At 41.9% G+C, this 21,751-nt stretch overlaps 1 protein-coding gene and 3 long non-coding RNA genes across 4 annotated transcripts; 2 read left to right on the top strand and 2 right to left on the bottom strand.

The window, feature by feature from the left end:
- The first annotated feature begins 911 nt into the window (after positions 1 to 911).
- On the top strand, positions 912 to 1,664 carry LOC117822577. Its single transcript, XR_004633216.1, has 3 exons — positions 912 to 968; positions 1,282 to 1,375; positions 1,605 to 1,664. It is a non-coding gene; the product is annotated as an uncharacterized LOC117822577 (long non-coding RNA).
- An 8,394-nt stretch (positions 1,665 to 10,058) lies between these two features.
- LOC117822494 lies at positions 10,059 to 12,093 on the top strand. Its single transcript, XR_004633186.1, has 4 exons — positions 10,059 to 10,134; positions 10,867 to 10,956; positions 11,435 to 11,522; positions 11,856 to 12,093. It is a non-coding gene; the product is annotated as an uncharacterized LOC117822494 (long non-coding RNA).
- Positions 12,094 to 17,294: 5,201 nt separating this feature from the next.
- Positions 17,295 to 18,710, bottom strand: LOC117820376. Its single transcript, XM_034694115.1, has 2 exons — positions 17,718 to 18,710; positions 17,295 to 17,630 (listed from the first exon to the last, which is right to left on the bottom strand). Exons 1-2 carry the CDS (start codon positions 18,558 to 18,560, stop codon positions 17,295 to 17,297), a joined length of 1,179 nt encoding a protein of 392 aa, XP_034550006.1. The 5' UTR covers positions 18,561 to 18,710.
- A 55-nt stretch (positions 18,711 to 18,765) lies between these two features.
- Positions 18,766 to 20,903, bottom strand: LOC117822501. Its single transcript, XR_004633188.1, has 4 exons — positions 20,852 to 20,903; positions 20,592 to 20,690; positions 19,413 to 19,502; positions 18,766 to 18,781 (listed from the first exon to the last, which is right to left on the bottom strand). It is a non-coding gene; the product is annotated as an uncharacterized LOC117822501 (long non-coding RNA).
- Between the last annotated feature and the right edge of the window lie 848 nt (positions 20,904 to 21,751).

Here is a 21,751-nt window from a genome sequence, read left to right on the forward strand (position 1 = left end):
CTGGAGAAGTGGAAGTGGCTACTCCCCAAAATGTCCTTCAGAGGCCGGACCCTGATAGCGAACAACCTGGTCCATCCCCCTGTGGCATCGGCTGGCCTGTAGATCCTCCGGCTCCTCTCCTGTCTCAGATCCAGAGGATTTTAGTTTATTTTATTTGGGACAAGCTGCACTGGGTCCCACAGAGTATCCTGTTCCTTCCTAAGGAGGAGGGGGGGCAGGGCCTGGTCCACCTGGCCAGTAGGGGCGCTGCCTTCCGCCTCCAGTTTGTCCAGAGACTGTTAACTGGACCACGGGACGCTCTGTGGAGACCCCTGTCCAGCTTTATTCTGCAGCGTTTTAACAGCCTGGATCAAGATTTTAATCTGTTTTTAATGCACATTGAAACCATGAGCACATGTTCACTGCCTGCTTTTTATCAAAGTGTTTTTAGTGTTTGGAACCTGCTGAGGAAGGAGAGGGGGCAAGCGCACTCGCTGTACTGGCTCCTATGGGAGCTCCCGCTTCGACCTTCCCGGCTGGGCAGGATGGAGTCTGTCTACACGACTACAGGCTGCAGGGGTCACCACCCTGGGGTTATCCTGGGGTTTAAATACACGGTCTACACAAACACAGTGCCAGCTTTTAAACTTTGTTTTAGGGCAGACCAAGATGGCGGTGTATTTTAGCCGGAGGAGGAAGGTGGAGGATGGTTTTATTGTTGAACCCATCACAGTAGCTGTGTCTCAATTCAGGGGCTGCATCCTCCTGAGGCTGCATTTGAAGGCCGATTGCGTCACAACGCTGCGAAGGCTGTCCCATTTCGAAGGCTCCTTCAAAAACACCCGGATGCAGCCCACAAATGCGCCTTCTTTTCCCTGTTCTAGAAGGACACATCGCTACTATCCTTCGCGGCCCCATATATCCCAAGATCCAATTAGACATGGCGACACCGGAACGTAGCGGAGAGAGCATGAAATTCACATTCAAATGTAAGTATTCGTTCTACTCCTTTGAACATCCAACGCCAGATATGTGAATCTTCAAGGGACATTAAACCTTAAATCTTCTGTTTAAATACGTGACGTTAGTAATATAAATGTAGCACTATGACCATAATTAAGTGAGGCAGTGACACCAGCGATATTTCCAGACTGTACAACTGTAAAGTGTAGTTAAACGTTTGCATTGAATACAGAGCTAACTTGAGGATTATTATAAATTGTATTATAATTGTCATTACGCCATATAAGAACCATTGTGCCTATAGACATGACAAAACGTGCTTCACATTTATTTTGTTAGGGAGCAAGGAGCAAACAGAGACATTTATAAAGCTTCGCAAGAAGCACGACGTTTTGTTCACTGGGGCCAAGAACTCAGCCGCTGTTGGATGGAGGTAAATCAACTTGTAATATGTTACATTTTGTGCGTCAATTTCAAAGAAATGAATCCAAAGCCTAATAAAGCTCAAAATAAAATGATAATCTATAGAACAAAGGTCAATATGTAAATGTTACTGGGTTGTGTTTGTAGAATTTGTGCCTTTCCTTAAGTCCACTTTCATAAATTTGTATCCTGTTAATGTGATCTTGTGTTTAACTTTTCCCTTGCTTCTGTCTGTTTAGAACAATCTTGGAAGAGATGGGCCTGCATCAGCAGGTCACTCCCATGCAGGCAAAAAAAAATGGGACAACCTCAAAAGAAATACAAAGTATGCAGAGATGGATGATGATATTGAAACTAGATGATATTGTTTTATATTAATATATTTCAGTGTTTCCCTCAGTGTATTGCGAGCCCGGGGGCAGACTGGACTAAGTTGACCCCCCACCATGCCTAAGTATCGGGGAAATGTTGTTTAAGTGTTTTGTTTTGCAGACTGGCAAAGAGCAAATCAACAGAACACTTCTGAAAAGGTGTATGACAACATTCACATCACATAGTCATATTTTAAATCTCCTGTCAGCTTTTAGCATTCAGTGTAGCATCTCCACACAAATTACAGTTGGCTGCCACCCCCCATTGAAATCTTACCCATAAAGTTGTGCAATTGTGTTCCCTGACCAGCTTGCCACCGGACCAAAAACTTGTCTACAGGAAACCCTGATATTTGTTTTACTGTATTTGTTGTCACCATGCAATTTAATAAACATTGCCGAAAATGACTGCTGTTGATCAGATGATTGATTACCTCTGACCTAGGACTGCAAAGATCCCGGACAGGAGAGGGGGTCGAAGGAAAGGCCACCGCTGGCACGTGGCCCTGGTTTGTCCTCATGGACAAGTTTTTGGGACAGAGGCCGTCAATTAACCCCCCTGTCCTAATTGCCTCCATTCCTGAGGATAAACCAGGGCCAAGTGCTGCGGGCGCGCAGGTGGAGGAGGAGGAGGAAGGAGGAGGCGGAGGAGGAGGAGGAGGAGGAGGAGGAGGAAGGCCGGCCAAGCTGAAAGAGGAAGAGGAGAGGAGAGATGACCTCCTCACCTTAATTAAGGATATGCGGCTGCAGAGAGAGGCAGAAGAGAGTTTTATGTTTTCATTATATTGTTATTGCAGTTTATGATTTATATTCGTAAATTTCGTACCTAATTTATTTTTGAGCATTATTTGTACAGACTTTTTCTATGTTTATAAAGTAAATTATTTTCATATTCAAGAGACAAGGGACTGGATATTCTCTTTTATTGAAGGTGCAGTGAGAACGATGATCAATATTTACATGTGGGCAGTCTATACATTTACATATATGTACATTTGTACAGCAGAAATGACAATGTTATTACACAACAAAGACAAATGATTAGATGAAATTAAGTACAATTTATAAATGACAACAAATTGAAATGTACAGTTATTAGCTGAGCAGGAGTCCCTGGCAGTGCTGCCGGGCTGGATAGGATGCCACAATAAAGACCCTGGTGTCTTCTGCCTCAGTGGGACATCGTTTGGAGGTGCATGCCTCCACTGTCCACCACATCGTCCATCAACTGGGTTTGCAGCTGACTTGATCGACGGCTGCCATGTCACTAAGAATATGTTTAAAAAAGTGTCAAGAATGAAACAGTGCAAACAAAACTACTTCACAACCCCTTATTAAGATAGAAGAATCCCCACCAACATTTCAACAAACAATGCTGTTTACAGAACACTTTAAATAGGAATAACAGTTTAAAAGTTATTTTACTTGCCCACTAAAGATAGTCGTGGTCAGGGTTGACCTCCTCCAGGGCAGACAGCTGGTCCCGCCATGGAGCACCACTGACGGCCTCCAACTCCTCCCCCTTCCACCGGCATGTCGTCCTGCAGCTGATCCTCTGGGGCCATGATGTCACCTGCCCCAGGCAGATGTTGTGCAGGACTGTACATGCTGTTATGACCTGAAATGAAAGAAATAATTCATTAATGTCGATTTACTCTTCTTCAGCATTAGAAATAAATCATGCTGAGTGATGACGTACCTGAGGCACAGAGGTGTGGTGCACCTCCAGCGCTTGCAGGAAGATGGAGCGAAACTGGTCTTCATCATTCCAAAGGCACGCTCAATGATAGAGCGTGCCCTGGAATGATGGCTGTTAAAGCGCTGGGCTCCCACACCTTGCACCGGCCACTTGTAGGGAGTGATGAGGGGGAGTGGTCGTTGGAGGCAGGGGTACCCACCATCTGCGAGGATGAAGTGCCCTGGAGGAGGGTAGATCGCCGCCTGTACAGTGGGCTGTGCCGGGTACCCTGGAGTCGTGCACCGACCCCGGCCAGCCCACGTACGTGTCAATAAAGCGGCCCTGATGGTCACAAACTGCCTGAAGTATTATTGAGTAAAACGTTTTCTGTTTTGTAACATGACCATCAGGGCCACTTGGTGGCTTGATCCTGACATGGCAGCCATCGATTGCTCCTGCAGCTTTCCCGAAGGCTGCGTGTCTTGCCAGTCCTGCAAACCCATGAGTTACTGCCGCAAGATCTTCTGCGGTCTTTGGGAGGCAGATAACCTTGTGGCGAACGCCACCACCTCCGCAGTAACAGTGGAGCGAGGCATCCCGAACACCCTCAAGACCACCCTGTACGATGCCCCACTTGCCAGCCAGAAGAGGATCACCAAGGTCTCGATGTGGCACCCCATCCATGTCTCCGCTCCTGTTGGAGGAGGTCCAGCAGCACTGCCAGAGACTCTCTGCTCAGCCTGAAGTCAGGTCTTGTATCCCCCTGACCGAAAAAACCTCTGGAGCACAGGAACCGCCAGGTTTATCCTGCAGTACAGGTGTCTGGTCTGGATTAGGAAAGGAGGGGATAACATGAGAAGGGAAATTGTTAATTAAACAATAGCTGCATACTGATAATATTACTGTGGGTTTAAATTTTAAATCCATGACTTGCTTTAATTGAAGAATATGCATTGGTGTTAGGCGTAGTGATATGTTTATATTAACGTGATATTTTGAGAAGTTTGCACGATAATTATAATACAAATCCTTTATTCAGAGGCTGTGTTAAAGGTGAAATCTAATGGTGCCTTCACACCAAACGCAATAGAATCATTCGCACGAATGAAGTACATGTGAAGTCAATGCAGAGATGCGAGTACTGGTCTGGCGGCGCGAATGGCGCGCATCAACGCAAGTATGAAGCAAATTCATTTGCGCGAACGATTTGCAAGAGTTGAAATATCTGAACTCAAGCGAATGAATCGCAGCGCGATAGCCAATCGGCGTGCAGATCCCCCGGTGACGTGTGTTGTGTGATGTATGGACCAGCGGAGATTCCCTTATCTGGAATATGGGACACTTTGATTCTATCACTATGCAGCTTCCCCAAACTCTGTGACTCTACCTGTTCTTATGGGATGAGGAATAACAGGAGCTGACTGTGAGGACAGAGAGGGAGGAGGATTATGTGGTGAGTTGTGAAAAACTTTGTCTGTCAGCTATCAGCTGTTGCAGGAAGTTATCTCTGCCACTTTAGTATAACCGGCTTCCCCATTCAATGTCCGTGAGCTCACCCTTGTTACTGCGCGTCAAGCCAGCCTCCACTTCAGAAACGAAAGTCAAGCCAGCCTCCACTGTCTTCTGTTTGATGACAACAGACAGCTGTGGCGTGGGAGCCCCCCCCTCCTTCCGTGATATTCGTGTCTTGGCACTCGTTTACACGCGGTTTTGACGCGCAAATAGAGCAAGTCATTCGCACGAGTAAACACAAAACATTCTTGCGATCGTTCACGTTTGGTGTGAACGCACCATAAGGAGGAGGTAACGCCCTGTGAAGGCCTATAAAATTCTTCTGCTTCTCTTCCTGATTCTCTCTCGTGACTCTTCTCGGACGCTCCTGCGTCTCTCCTTCTGGGAGCGCCTCTGCCAAGGCCCCCTCCCTTCATTTTAGGCCTCTCCTAATACTTTTGGCCTCTCTTTAATTTCTTTGTCCCTTGTGGCAATTCTAATTTTCTAGGAACCTTTTCCCGCTGTGAAACCATATTCAGCGTTGATAATTTTACTGCAACCAAAGTAACTTCTTTAAGTTTCTTTTATTGACTAAAGTCTATTTTCATTTTAAGAACATTTTTCCTGTTTCAATCTTTTACACTAAAGTCACACACATCAAAGCTTGTCTTTTGATAAGACATTATTCTTAGTCTTTTTTTTATATATTTTTGACCACGAGTCATCACTCCCACATCTCTGGAGCAGCAGTCTGTGGACGAGACCACATGACCACGCAACAGAACCAAGCGTCTACCCCCGGGCCAGCCGATTCAAATCTCCTCTTCACAGCACCATCTCGGACACGAGACACACGCAGAGAAACTGGAGCAAACTCCTGGACCCATCGGAGACTGGCTGATGGTTCTGGATGACAGTAAGACTGTTCCTGAATTTCTGGGTCGAAGTTGATTTAGGCTTCATTCTGAAAGTCCCATAGTTTTACTATATTTCCAAATCAGAGATTTAAATTAGTGTCTAAAACTCTGTTTTAAACAACTAAACTAAATCACTATCACCAAATCATATAGTAGTGTCCTACTAGCTATCCTTACTCAAAGGTATATTTGTCTGTTATCCCTTTGTCTGTTATTCATCTATGTTCATTATCTGCTATAATCAGAATCTATTCATCATTCTATTTACATTAAACTTCATATATTAGAAAGGATTTTTTTTTATCAAAATTAATTTTTGAAATATTAATTTCATTTTAATATCTGAATTACCCATACACACAGCTACAAGTATGTGCTGCTGTTACATCAGAAAGACTATGAAATTCAATCCCAAATAGGCTACACGCGCCCTTTTCAATTCTTTGCTTGTTGACTTATATTTTGAATTGAATTTGAATTTTAGATCAAGTTGTAGCTGAATGTCCGAATGAAGTACAGTCTAAAAAGGTGCATTTCAAACTCTATTTGAACATGTTTAAAGGCCAATCTAAATGTGTTCAATCCTAAGTTTTGCTAATATTCCTGCATCTATTGTATCATGAGACCTGTCGTGACGGATGATCTGGATTGGATTCTGATTCTTATTCCTATCTGTTTTGTTTGATCTAGGTACAACTTTGTTCTCTTGGAGGGATAGACGGCTATTCAAGAAGGCAAGACTTTGAATTGTCGGGGGGAAAACAACTTCAGAATGTTTTTTAGCAACCTTTCAAGCAGGGAGTATACTTTCCTCCTGATAGGTTTCACTCTAATTTCTACCACAATGGTGTTCCTCAAGTAAATAATATACATTTGACTTTGTGACATTTTACCTCTTTTGCTTCTCTAACCTTTATTGACAGTATGGCAGTAGTGCCTATCCCCTCTGTTACGTGTCTGCAAGTAGCATGACATGAAGGTCAGAGGTCATGGACAGGGACACTAACAAAAAAAACTTCAAACCCTCAAATACAAACAGATGTAAGGCCTTTGGGGTCTAAAAGGTGGAGTGGAGGTGTAAAGCTCCACAGCCACCACTAATACTATAAAGGTAGACAAACTAAGGAACAGGCCTAAACCAACTGTAATCTGAAAAAACTCTCCTGAGAGATCAATCCTCTTTTAATGATCCTTTAGTCACCCTCCTTCCCTCCACAATACATCCACAAACATACACACTCTCTCACAACACACTCTTCAAACAAACCCAGAGAAAACAACTGAAGGTGTTGTCTTCTCTGTGTGCACACACCTAACGAGGGAAAGGAGCTCCTTTTATTGAGCAGCCAGGCTGATGAGCTCAAGCTGGGTACAATAGGGCAGGTGCTCTCAATGATGGGCTCGTTAGGAGCCTGGAGGTCACAGACGAAAGCGAAAGCTATCCTTTTCAGTGAGATTTGACCTGCAACTATTCTTCACAGGTTTTTCAGTTTATCAGTGCTGAACTGCTGCTTTCAGGATTTCTCATGCCATGAGACTTGTCTGAGTTTTCATGAGCTTCCTGTTATGCATTGAAAGAGTCAGAATGTATTTATTGTCATTTACATTACACATACAAGGAATTTGACTTGGTGTTCTTCTCTGCTAACAATCAACATACAAATAGATAATTTTAGAAAATAGATAAAAATATTATAAATTAAACACAAAATGTGCAATGGAAGAACTGTGCAGGTATGTTTAACATTACATGCAGCGTAAACAGAAAATGTAAAGTCCAGTGTGCTTTAATGTTCACATAGATTCAGCCTTCATGTTACTGTAATGTTCTCGGACTGAATGAAGCTGTGAACAAGCATGGGTTTCCTCTGAGGTATTAATGTTTTTCAAATGTAATTATTAGTTTTTTTTTGATTTTCAATTGTATTCTTTTTCATCTTTTTGCAACATTCATACATTTACAGATATTCATAACCCACAAAACAGGAAACAATTGTGTATCTGCTTCAGTCAGCAAGCAGATTATCTATATCTATATAGATATATGATATAGATATATATAGATATAGATATATATATATTATATCTTGGCAACCTTTTACCATACGTTCTGCAAATGAGAGATGACTGAGTGGGACTTCTCTCTTTCAACAGTTAGGTGGACAAACATGCTAATGGGGTGAGGGGTGAACACACCTCCCTTTCGATGCTAGACCATGGAAGAGCCCCCTCTGGTGGAATAGACCACTGAGCTCTGTGTCGGAGGCTAAATGCATAGTGATAGAATAATAATTTAGGAAGTCCCGGACCACATCTGTCTACTGGTAGTTGAAATTTTTCTAACTCCTTGGTCGTTTCCCATTCCAAAGAAATTTGTTACATAATCGATCAAACTGTTTAAACTGCTTTATAGGAATATTTATCGGGAGAGATTGGAGAAGATAGTTAATTTTGGGAATACAGTTCATTTTCAGAGTGTTAAGGTGACATATTCCGCTCTATTTCATCAACATATATTGGTCTAAGAGGTCCCCAAAACATGTCTTTAAAGTTTATTGCTCAAAAAAACACTTTGAAATCAGATTTTTGGTCTGCCTGTAAACCCCTCTTTTTCAGCCCTGCTGAGAACAGTCTGTTTTCTGTGTCTGTGCCTTTAAGGAGAATGAGCTCTCTGACCACGCCCCCTCAGGAAGTGGATGTGGCCTCGGCTCTCCAGCAGGTTGATCTAATGTTTACATGTTGGCTGAATATACACGGCTGCTCACAGACCCACTTTACTTCAACCCTCTGAATCTGATCCAGAATCTGATCCTGATTGAGAGGCGCCTGCAGCAGGACCTTTCTGAGCCATTGGTCACAGATTTAGTGGTTCTTATTGTTTTATTTGTCAGTATGTAGGACGTGTGTCTTGGTACAACAGCTACGACATGTAGCTATGTGGCTATGCTAACTAGCGCTAGCACTTATCCATGATAAATAAAAATCATCCACTAGATCTTCAAATCTGCAGACGTGGGGAGTAAAACCGACCTTTGTGTTTATTAAGACAGCCTACAACTAGCATGCCTCCCTCCTAAGCTCCTTGTTAGCACACATGTGTGCAGGGAATGAAAAACAGAGGAGGGGTTGAGTTGTATTTTATACAGTCTATGGCTGAACAAGCTCCGAGCTCTGACTTCCTGTTACAGACCGGATGTCGTTGTGACGTAATAAAAACACTGAAAACTGAAAACGGCTGGTTTCAGCACACATTTACAGAAAGGTGGAGAAATCAGAACAGGGGCAGAATGGATTCTTTTTATTTCGGGGGGTTTGTAGACAGGGACACAGATTTCAGGTAGAGAACCATTAAAAAGTCCATTTTGCATATGTCAACTTTAAAAGCCACAAAAACTACACAAGGAGAGTAAAAATTACAAAGCTGCTACATCTAAGTTTATTTAATATTACACAGATTTAGGATAATACAAACAACAATTATAATAATCCACTGCTATAATTATTGTTTTTAAAACTATTTTGATAGTTTTTTTTCTTTTTTAATTTAGTTTACCTGTTTGGTTTAAACTTTGTCTGCTAAAAGTGTGGAACTTATTTGCTCTTTGATGGTGCTCCACTTTGTGGCATGTAGTAAGGCTTTAGATTTATGCCAAATGGGCCAGCTCGTAAAAACATATACACAAGAAGATAATAATATTTCACATGTGCTCCTCGTGAGGAAATTCAACAACCGGGAGGTATTTAGTACGGAAGCCCTAAAAGGACATGGTTAAAACCTTTTTTTCTGTCCGTTTTCTCTCGAGATAACGAGTTAATTTCAGTTGTTTTCTCGGATCTGGACTTATTTCTCTTGTGATAACGGGATAAACGAGCCCCGTTTTCTCGAGATAACGGGATAAATGATCTCGTTATCTCGAGAAAACAAAGCTTGTTTTCTCAAGATACGAGATCATTTTCTGGTCTAAAATTCATTTTGTGGTCACATGACTAGACTATTATCAGCCAGATGAAGACGTGCTGCCTGCTTCTCTGCCGTAGCCTACATGGTTGAGGTAAGTGAAGCCTTTGTGTTTCATGCTTTTGCTACTTTAGAACTTGGAATTATGGTCATTTGACGTACGGCGGTGCATGTGAATCAGAACCAGTCAGGTGTCTGTACTGTTTTGCTGTGATAGTAAGTGCAGCAGTACCTGCGTGTCTTCACCTCTGCAGGGTAGCCTACAGGTGTCTGCCCGGTCCCCAGCCTGCGTCTCTCCCGGTCGGAGAAGGAGGAGTTGGAGTCAGGCCGCAATAACCCTACGACTTATACGAGGTAAGATGAAGGCTACATTGTCCCTACTTTAGAAAAATTGATTACTTTGATGCAGTGTTTCAAAAACTGTGGGACGAGGACCCCCCTCCTCCCTGTGTTTCCCTGTGACACTCAGAGCAGATGATCCACAAACAGCTGCAGCTCGCAGTGCAGGGATGTGCATCTCTGTTACACCAGCTCTGCCTGCTTGAAAGTGTGTTTACACTCGGTGGTCTCAGTCCAAGATGAGTCGGATCGATGACTGTAGCTGTGACTTTAGGCCAGACATCTGTACAGTAACTCCATAGTAGTTAAGCTACTTCGATGATCATTTGATTTCCGAAAAATCTCTTCACAATAAAAGCCCCCTCATGTTTCGTAGTATAAAAAACTTTACTTTGAAACAGCCGTATCAGTAAGCAGCATGTCCTCAGCTGTAGTAACTTGACAGAACTCAAACGTGATTCCACTGGTTGTTTATTATTAAAACTCTTAATTTATTTTATTATTAAAACTCTTAATTTATAACCTTCTTTGTCAGTGCTGTAAATGTTGTTACACTTAGCTTTAGAAAAAATAATAATTTCTGTGGAAAATTAAAGGTAAATAGTATCAAATAGCTATTTTTTAAGAGAGCTTAATTTGTTTTTTAACGATGTTAACAGTCAAGTAACTGGTAATTGTTCAACAGCTCAATGATCATTATAGAAAAGATGATCCCATGCTTTGCTTCCTCTCCTGGACCCATTTTAGGGATCTACAGACTCAATCAGTGTCTACCTGCTCACCTGTGACACCAGAGGCTCTGAACACCCTGTGGCTGGGACCAAGTATCCTGTTAAGGTAAAGCCCTCCTGAAAAGCCCCACCCATCTTGTAATATTAATATGGATGGTCATTTTTAAACTAAACACTGAGTTGATAAGGAGTAAAAGGCTGGTGGGAGTTTAAGTCATGTTACAGCTGCTTTTTGTAGAGCTGCTCCAAAAAACAGAAAAAAAAATCTCACTCGCTGAGGTGAATCTCTGAAAGGGAAGATGTAAACTTACATTTACAAGAACAATACCCTTGCTCTGAACTGCAAAAATACAATCTAGCTGTGCTAAGGTATCCAGGTAAGCTACCAAGCTGCAGACATTTGAAGATCATAAATGCCATGAGATAAAAGATGCCACTAACATACTTCACAGTTCTATGAGGGCTACCTCGTACCACTAGTTAGCTATGACTCCTCATTTTGTGGACTATTTTGTTGATAATACTATTTAATATATTGATATTTTAGCCTCCTCCCAGTTCTAACAACTTTGTCATCTATTCAGCTGCACAAACATGGACAACCCCTTCATTGCTGCCTTGAAGGACAGAGGAGTTCCTGATGAAAACCTTAAAAAAATGTTGCACGACAAGGTAAAAAAACAAACAAAACAAAAACTCTCAATCTAATCCCAACTTGAAGTTTGTCCTTTTGAAATTCAATGCCTGTTTTTTGGAATTTCCAGATGATGTTTTTCATTAACCTTGACAGACACAGAATGTTCATATTCTACACATTCTGCACTTATGGAGACATAAAGACAGTGATTACCTTTGGGCAACATATCACTCTTGCTACACCTTGAGCAGGCGTTGTCCTATTGATGACGAATAATGCCACCATAACTGCATCCTGATGTGTACAGATTATGAGGACTCGTTCAGTGCTACTTTCCTCAGTAATTTCAGTATTTATTTTTACCACAGGTGGACCAAGACGTCTCCAGAATGATGGATGAGGAAACCCTCTCCAAGTATCTACCTCATTTTGGAGACCGTGTTTTTGCTAGAAATTGGACTAGCACATTCTCAGCAGAAGCAGAGAGTAATGCAGAGAAAAAACAAAATCTTGTAGAACGCATTCGAAGTAAAATGAAACTTCCAAGCATTGGCCAAGCAACAACAAGTTCTCAAAGTCATACTAACAAAGGACTTGGTCTGGGAAATAAGAATGCTTCCCACAAAACGAGAAAAATTGAACTGGGTTGGATGACTCATCAAAAAGGATATTTCCGGCAGGTTAGACGACCCACGGGTGGAGGCACAAGAGAGATCATGTCCAGGAAAGATGACAATGTTAAGAACATTTTAGAGAATGGTAAGAGAATTTCTTTCCAAATGGGAAATCTCCAAAGGAAGACTCGAGGATTTTGACTTTACACTCTGTGTTATGGGCTCAGAGGAGCCTTTACATGACTCAGTAACGGTTGGGCAGTTGTATGAAACCACCCATCATAAAATACTCAGGTTGTACATTTGTTCAAAGAAAAGAGTAATGATGATTCAGATTTAAGTGACTCACCTGTCCAAGCCAGATCTCCAGATGGATCCCAAGCAGCAGAGGCCCCCACTGTATTCTATCTTTCTCCCACATCTTCCTCCCATGCCATGTCACCTAAGTCCTCTTCCACCTCTCAGCCCTTCAACAGTCCTTTGACTAGCTCCAGCCCTGTCATGCACACAAGTGTACCATTGACCTTGATTTCTAATCCCAGATCAACTTCTCAGACTTCCCAGATATTTAATCAATCCCTTGATGAGGAAGTTCTTTTCCTTGGTGATGATGGGAACATTTCCTTTGACCCTCTCTGTGACACAGTGGTATATGTGCCTGCTGGTTCCGAGCAGCAAGAATCACTGGATGCTTTCAGAGTCACGGGAATGGAGAATCCGGTGACTAAAGTGACAAGTTACAACTCTTTGCAGACAAACAATGAATCTGATGCATTCCTTGAGAGTGAGTCAGCAGTACTCGAAATTATAAATCAGGAAACAGATTCAACATCCAGCTCATCTGCAAATCCTTACGAGAATTTCTTTGAGAATCCAGAGAACATTGTCAAAAAGCAGACCATCACTATTCGAGGAGTGCATTGTGTCTCTGACATGATTCAGGCATTTTCCCTTGAGAATATACTAGATGCCAACATTGAATTTAAGCGTCTACTGCAAATGGTGATTTGGAGACTGGAGTTGGAAGTGGGCTTGTGATGGACTGTCTTACTGATTTCTGGAACAGTTTCTATTCCTCAAGAACTTCTGGAACCACCTACAAAATCCCCAATTTGCATCACTCTTTTCAACAACAGGAGTGGAGAGCTGTTGCCCGGATTGTGGCCTTTGGATGGCTAAGATTTAAATACCTGCCCATTCAACTGGCTCCTCAATTCTCTACGAAGCCCTTTCCATGTCTTCACAAACCTGCAGCCTGATGGAGACATTTTTCAACTTTATAAGCCCCACAGAGAAGGATGCACTAACAGAGGCTTTAAATGATTTCCATGGAGCCGACTTTGAAGAGCTTCTCACCATTCTGAGCAGTTATAACTGCACTGCTGTACCTACAGAACACAACTTACAAAGACTGCTGGAAGAAATAGCACACAAGGAGTTGGTCCAACAGCCATCATTTATAATTGAGTGCTGGAAACCAGTCCTGAAAAGTATTGGGGTGTCATTGAGTGGTGGAGTGTTGGACAAGATCCTGGCTGATCTTCAGCCAAAGGCTAGAAGTGTCACTAAATACATTGACTTTCCAAAGACGATGTCACCAGCAGAGAGGGCCACCTCCCACCATCTTCTCCGGTTTATCAGAGAGCTCGAGCAGAGAGAGCTTGGGCTGTTCCTTAGGTTCTGCACTGGGTGCGACCTTTTTCTTTCAAAAACAATTGAAGTTACATTCACAGACGTCTTGATGTCTGAGGTCTCAAGACGGCCTGTGGCCCACACATGCACTTGTGTCCTGGAACTTGCAACCAACTACAGTACTTTCTCTGATTTTAGGTCAGAGTTTCAGTCTGTGTTGCAAAGTGGGATATGGGTGATGGATTTGATTTGAAGAGGGTATGTGAAGACCCTAAAATGTTCCTGTCTGTGTTGATTTCATATGTACTTTACACATGAACGTTTATAGATCAACGGCACATGAATAACAGGGGGCAATTACACTGTAATCTGCCAGACAGCAATAGCCACCAGGTGTCCTAGGTATCCCATGTAAAATAACATCTATAGGACCATAATATAATATGGATTGTCCAGGCATTACAAAAGAAAGAAAGAAACAAATACACAGAGATAAGCAGAATGTTTTCTTTCACAGATGTTATAATGGTATATTTTTTATTGTTTACTGTTTATATGGTGTTTTATTCAAGTCACTCAGATAAGGATGTATTTTCATGCTCATTGATGGACATGAATAGATGATCAAATTACTATCCTAAACATCTCTATTGCCCCTTGAAAGTTTGATAACATCTATATATCAGTTCTAGGATGATTCACTTTCTTGTCTATATGTCTTATGAGCTACCATAAGAGCCAGTACAACATGATCATTAGTGTACTGCTATTTTTGTTAAGGAGCATGCCGAGGGCTACCTCAGCAAATTATGCGTTAGTTTCGATGTGTTAGCTTAACTATGTGCAAATTACTCCACAGCTGTTTGTTTGGTCAGCACAGCAGAATAGCCAATCGTAAAAAATGTCTACAGTTAACTTCTGTATCAGGTTATTGTTACTTCTGACACTAATGTTGCAAAGCGAAAAGCCTGCTGTTTTTCCTGTTTTATCTTCTCACCATTTCATTTGAATTGCAAAACCTATTACTGCAATGTATTAAGACCCAAAGGCTCATAGTTCTTAACTGAGTAATGTTATGATTTGGTTTCTATTCATATTTCAGAAGCATTAAGGTTATAAAACAATATCTGTTATTATATGTGTTGTAGTCTGAATGTTCAGTCTTTGAAAGACTATGTTTATTGCCTTTTTGAAATGTTTTGTTCTCTTTGCAGAGGAACTTTTGGGGTAATATGTACCCTAGGCCAGGGTTTAGCAACCTTTGTCTAAAGAGCCAGTCCCCCCAAATGGATTTACAAAAGTGATATTATGAGATAAAAAGATAAAAACTAAAAATCATATGTTAAAAAGTCAATATTACAACTTCAAAGGTCAAAACTGTGACATTTGAAGTAAAACTATGTGAAAATAAATTTGAGACTATGAGATCAGAAGTTAAACATATTTAACAAAAGCCTTTTTTCCCCTTTATTTTCCCAGTCTCAGGTTGCCACTGCAGAAAAACATATGTGAACCACAGGCTGCTTACCCTCTCCTGTTCTAGTGTTGTTGATCAAATATATTTATACAACATTATATTTTTGTAATACAGTTTGGTATTAAAATGTTTCAGAAATGATTAAGGCTTTCATCTTTTTTCACAGTCAAATTATACTGAGTCATATGAGTATTGGTATGAATACTGGTTTGTGATGCTGGACACAAGATGTTAAAGGGACCAGGAAGACTGTGGCACCCTTACTCAGAAATTAAGCTTTTTTTTTGTTTTAAAACTAGTTTCAACATTCACTGATTTTTGAGTATACAGTTAGCTTCCATATGAGGGCATTTCTATGAAATTAAATGTTTAAAACAGTAATTTCTACACATTTCTACACAATCATACTGCACTGAAGTAATGAAAAAGGATTGTAACATAACCAGACCCGATCTATCAGTTAAAAAAATCTAATTCTTCAATTAACTCTGATCAATAGATCTTAATTGGAATTTGTCTGTAGAGTAGATTAAGATGTTCCATAAACAGAACAAGCCCCCTTTTTTAGGTAATCTTTTAGGTTTTAAGTAACCAATGACACTTACCATCACCCTATTGCCACACAGGCATAATATACAAATAAATCACAGCACTTTCTATTGTGTGTGACATCATAGTTGCATTGATGTGGAAGCCAAAGCCCTACAAAAAATATTGATCTCCAGCTACTTCTTCACAGTGTTCATATTTTTATTGAATGCGAGGTACAAAACATGACCTGGTGGTGGTTTGACCTTTTTGGATAAACTTAAAGGTGACATATCATGCAAAATTGACTTTTTAATGGTTCTTTACCTGAAATATGTGTCCCTGGCATGTCTACAAACCCCCTGAGAATGAAAAAATCTATTCTGCCCCTGTTCTGATTTCTCCACCTTTCTGTAAATGTGTGTGAAACGAGCCGTTTCAGACTTCAGTGTTTTTGTTACGTAACAACAATATCCGGTCTGTCACGGAGTCAGAGCTCGGAGCTTGTTCAGCCCATAGACTGTATAAAATACAACTCAACCCCTCCTCCGTTTTTCATTCCCTGCACACATGTGTGCTAACAAGGAGCTTAGGAGGGAGGCATGCTAGTTGTAGGCTGTCTTAATAAACACAAAGGTCGGTTTTACTCCCCACGTCTGCAGATTTGAAGATCTAGTGGATGATTTTTATTTATCATGGATAAGTGCTAGCGCTAGTTAGCATAGCTACATAGCTACATGTCGTAGCTGTAGCTGTGTACCAAGACACACGTCAACGTACTGACAAATAAAACAACAAGAAACACTAAATCTGTGACCAATCCTTCAGAAAAGGTCCTGCTGCCTTTCTGGCAGAGGTCGGTTTTACTCCCCACGTCTGCAGATTTGAAGATCTAGTGGATGATTTTTATTTGTCATGGATAAGTGCTAGCGCTAATTAGCATAGCCACATAGCTACATGTTCATAGCTGTAGCTGTAGCTGTGTACCAAGACACACGTCGACATACTGATAAATAAAACAACAAGAAACACTAAATCTGTGACCAATGGTTCAGAAAGGTCCTGCTGCAGGCGCCTCTCCATCAGGATCAGATTCTGGATCCGATTCAGAGGGTTGAAGTAACGCGATATCTGAGCAGCCGTGTATATTCAGCCAACATGTAAACATTAGATCAACGTGCTGGAGAGCCGAGGCACATCCACTTCCTGAGGGGGCGTGGTCAGAGAGAAAACAGAGTGTTCTGAGGAGGACTGAAGAAGAGGGTGTTTCAGGCATGCCAAAATCTGATTTCAAAGTGTTTTTTTGAGCATAAACTTTAAAGACATGTTTTGGGGACCTCTTAGACCAATATATATTGATGAAAAAAGCGTGATATGTCCCCTTTAATACACACAGATGTATGGTCCTATGGTATGGTGGGTGAGGTGAGTGAGTGAGTGAGTGAGTGAGTGAGTGAGTGAGTGAGTGAGTGAGTGAGTGAGTAATTACTGAAGATTGTGTTGCAAGCTAAGACTGCTGTGAGACAGTTATATAGCCAGGCAAAGATTCCTCTGACTCAGACTAAAGTGCTCTTATCAAGGGCCTCAGCTGTCTGTAGTCTGGTTGCCTCAGCAGCATTATGGCCAGCCTCAAGGTTATGTTCTTCCATGATCAAGACACAGAGCTCATGAAGGTCTGGATCACAGACAATGTCAGTTTTCCAAAGGCAAACATCCTCTTCTAGGATGACGTCAAGTCTGTCATAGTCCACTGGCTGGAGGTGGTCCTGTGCTTGGTAAAGTTGTGGCATATGAAACATGAGGAACGGTTTTCCATGATACAAATCACGTCCATTGCCTCCAGGCCGGATCCGATGTCTGTTCCACATTCTCACCACAGTGTCTAGCTCCTTCTGTAAAATAAAATAAACATAAGTCACTGGTGAGTAAGCGACTGACAAAAATTGAGTGAGTAGATGAGTGAAAAATAGAAACAATACCTGTATGACATCAAGAAAGCAGAACTGGATAAGACCTTTGTCGACTATATCGCCATTGAAGTCGCCAACTGACTGGAACTCCTGGAACAAATCTCTCCAGTAGTCTGCATTCTGTCTCCGATACTGTCCCCACCAGCTTTCAATTCTTTGATTTGCAGTACTTCTTCCTTGAAGCACACATGGTCCATGAGTTGTGCCATTGTCATCTTCACGCAAAAAGTTCTGCAATCTGTTGACGTGTACATTCTCTGTACCAAGATCAGATCTGATTATTTTTGGACAACCCCCATGTTCACTAACAGCACCAATGTAATAAGCTGCAATAACTTCCGGTTTGCTGTTAGTGAAATTTGCGTGCATCCAGATAATATATCGCGAGAAGCCATCAATGCATCCATTCACACCAATACCAAATGGTGTGAGTTTATCGTACGAGTCCATGTGCCAAAGGTAATTTGGTCCTGGTACACTGTAATGCCTTCTTCTGAGTCTCCTACCTCTTCTCCGCACTATACCTTCTGGGTCTAAAACAGATTGCACTTCATACACCAGGTTTCTTGTGACCCGCAGTCCTGCTGATCTGCACCTCTCAGTCATCATCCGGTATCCATGGAGACGCCCAGGGCCTCTTAGCTGCTCAGCTATGTAGTTAACCACAGCGCTGGGCTCACTTAGATTACGCCGCCGAAAAAGCTGAAGCCTTGCTAGCAGTCTTCGTAGAGGTCGCACACTTATGTGTACATTCTGTCTAACAGCAAGGCATAGAGCGATTTCAGCCTGTGTTAGCCCTTGGTTGAAAAAATGTGTGATGTGATGATCAATATTCTCTTGCTGTTCTGACATCAGGGGGCAGTTCCTGAGCTCCTTAGAGAAGACCAAGGATTCAGCCGCAGGGAGATTGAGGGGTCCAGCAGTTCCGTCACTGTCTCAAAGAGATTCTATCTCAGTATGACCAACTGAGTTGCAAAATAATAGAAAACTTGGTCCCAGCCACAGTTTCCGGGGGAAAGGAAACGGCTTTGTCTTTAGAACCTGGGATGAAGGTAACAGTGCACCAGATGGAGCTAAGATAGAAGAAAAGGAAACAGGACAAAGGACAGTTTATGGTTGATGGTGCCAGACCAAAATGATTTTTAAAACTCTTTAAGGAAATTTGATCCATAGAACTAATGACAAATAAAACAAGGGTATATATTTGCAGGTTGAAGTTTTTGTTTTGCAAATATGTCTTGGAGATGAAGCTGCACTTCAGGCCAAAATGTAGGTAAATCAGAGTGAATCTCAATCATTTGGAGCATGAACTGGCTAACTGGCAAGTTTGGACAGAAATTCTGGTAAAACACATACTGAATAGGAATATCCTCAACATCTTTTATTCTCTCATGGCATTTATGATCTTCGAATGTCTGCAGCTTGGTAGCTTACCTGGATACCTTAGCACAGCTAGATTGTATTTTTGCAGTTCAGAGCAAGGGTATTGTTCTTGTAAATGTAAGTTTACATCTTCCCTTTCAGAGATTCACCTCAACGAGTGAGATTTTTTTTCTGTTTTTTGGAGCAGCTCTACAAAAAGCAGCTGTAACATGACTTAAACTCCCACCAGCCTTTTACTCCTTATCAACTCAGTGTTTAGTTTAAAAATGACCATCCATATTAATATTACAAGATGGGTGGGGCTTTTCGGGAGGGCTTTACCTTAACAGGATACTTGGTCCCAGCCACAGGGTGTTCAGAGCCTCTGGTGTCACAGGTGAGCCAGTAGACACTGATTGAGTCTGTAGATCCCTAAAATGGGTCCAGGAGAGGGCTGCACGGTGGTGCAGTGGGTAGCGCTGTTGCCTCACAGCTAGAAGTTTCCTGGTTCGAATCCCCGGCCGGGCGGGTGCCTTTCTGTGTGGAGTTTGCATGTTCTCCCCGTGCATGCGTGGGTTCTCTCCGGGTTCTCCGGCTTCCTCCCACAATCCAAAAACATGCTCAGGTTCATTGATCACTTTAAATTGCCCCGTAGGTGTGAGTGTGTGCATGAATGGTTGTCTGTCTCTCTGTGTTAGCCCTATGATAGGTTGGCGACCTGTCCAGGGTGTACCCTGCCTTCCGCCCGAAGCCAGCTGGGATAGGCTCCAGCCCCCCGTGACCCCTAACGGGATAAGCGGTCAAGATAATGGATGGATGGATGGGTCCAGGAGAGGAAGCAAAGCATGGGATCATCTTTTCTATAATGATCATTGAGCTGTTGAACAATTACCAGTTACTTGACTGTTAACATCGTTAAAAAACAAATTAAGCTCTCTTAAAAAAATAGCTGTTTGATACTATTTACCTTTAATTTTCCACAGAAATTATTATTTTTTTCTAAAGCTAAGTGTAACAACATTTACAGCACTGACAAAGAAGGTTATAAATTAAGAGTGTTAATAATAAACAACCAGTGGAATCACGTTTGAGTTCTGTCAAGTTACTACAGCTGAGAACATGCTGCTTACTGATACGGCTGTTTCAAAGTAAAGTTTTTTATACTACGAAACATGAGGGGGCTTTTATTGTGAAGAGATTTTTCGGAAATCAAATGATCATCGAAGTAGCTTAACTACTATGGAGTTACTGTACAGATGTCTGGCCTAAAGTCACAGCTACAGTCATCGATCCGACTCATCTTGGACTGAGAGCACCGAGTGTAAACACACTTTCAAGCAGGCAGAGCTGGTGTAACAGAGATGCACATCCCTGCACTGCGAGCTGCAGCTGTTTGTGGCTCTGCTCTGAGTGTCACAGGGAAACACAGGGAGGAGGGGGGTCCTCGTCCCACAGTTTTTGAAACACTGCATCAAAGTAATCAATTTCTCTAAAGTAGGGACAATGTAGCCTTCATCTTACCTCGTATAAGTCGTAGGGTTATTGCGGCCTGACTCCAACTCCTCCTTCTCCGACCGGGAGAGACGCAGGCTGGGGACGGGCAGACACCTGTAGGCTACCCTGCAGAGGTGAAGACACGCAGGTACTGCTGCACTTACTATCACAGCAAAACAGTACAGACACCTGACTGGTTCTGATTCACATGCACCGCCGTAACGTCAAATGACCATAATTCTAAATTATAAAGTAGCAAAAGCATGAAACACAAAGGCTTCACTTACCTCAATCATGTAGGCTACGGCAGAGAAGCAGGTAGCACGTCTTCATCTGGCACAATCAAAGAGCAAATAAGTTCCACACTTTTAGCAGACAAAGTTTAAACGAAACAGGTAAACTAAATTAAAAAAGAAATTGTTTTAAAAACAATAATTATAGCAGTGGATTATTATAATTGTTGTTTGTATTATCCTAAATCTGTGTAATATATTAAATAAACTTAGATGTAGCAAGCTTTGTAATTTTTACTCTCCTTGTGTAGTTTTTGTGGCTTTTAAAGTTGACATATGCAAAATGGACTTTTTAATGGTTCTCTACCTGAAATATGTGTCCCTGTCTACAAACCCCCCCGAAAATAAAAAGAATCCATTCTGCCCCTGTTCTGATTTCTCCACCTTTCTGTAAATGTGTGCTGAAACCAGCCGTTTCAGTTTTCAGTGTTTTTCATACGTCACAACGACATCCGGTCTGTAACAGGAAGTCAGAGCTCGGAGCTTGTTCAGCCCATAGACTGTATAAAATACAACTCAACCCCTCCTCTGTTTTTCATTACCTGCACACATGTGTGCTAACAAGGAGCTTAGGAGGGAGGCATGCTAGTTGTAGGCTGTCTTAATAAACACAAAGGTCGGTTTTACTCCCCACGTCTGCAGATTTGAAGATCTAGTGGATGATTTTTATTTATCATGGATAAGTGCTAGCGCTAGTTAGCATAGCTACATAGCTACATGTCGTAGCTGTGTACCAAGACACACGTCTACATACTGACAAATAAAACAATAAGAAACACTAAATCTGTGACCAATCCTTCAGAAAGGTCCTGCTGCAGGCGCCTCTCCGTCAGGATCAGATTCTGGATCAGATTCAGAGGGTTGAAGTAACGTGGGTCTGTGAGCAGCCGTGTA

Source organism: Notolabrus celidotus, chromosome 1 (assembly GCF_009762535.1).
Source record: "Notolabrus celidotus isolate fNotCel1 chromosome 1, fNotCel1.pri, whole genome shotgun sequence".
Lineage (NCBI taxonomy): Eukaryota > Metazoa > Chordata > Actinopteri > Labriformes > Labridae > Notolabrus > Notolabrus celidotus.

Coding starts and splice junctions, on each gene's coding strand:
- LOC117820376 (XM_034694115.1), bottom strand. CDS start 18,560: ATGTCAGAACAGCAAGAGAATATTGATCATCACATCACACATTTTTTC. Junction 17,631..17,717: donor GCTTTCTTGATGTCATACAG/GTATTGTTTCTA, acceptor TTTATTTTACAG/AAGGAGCTAGACACTGTGGT.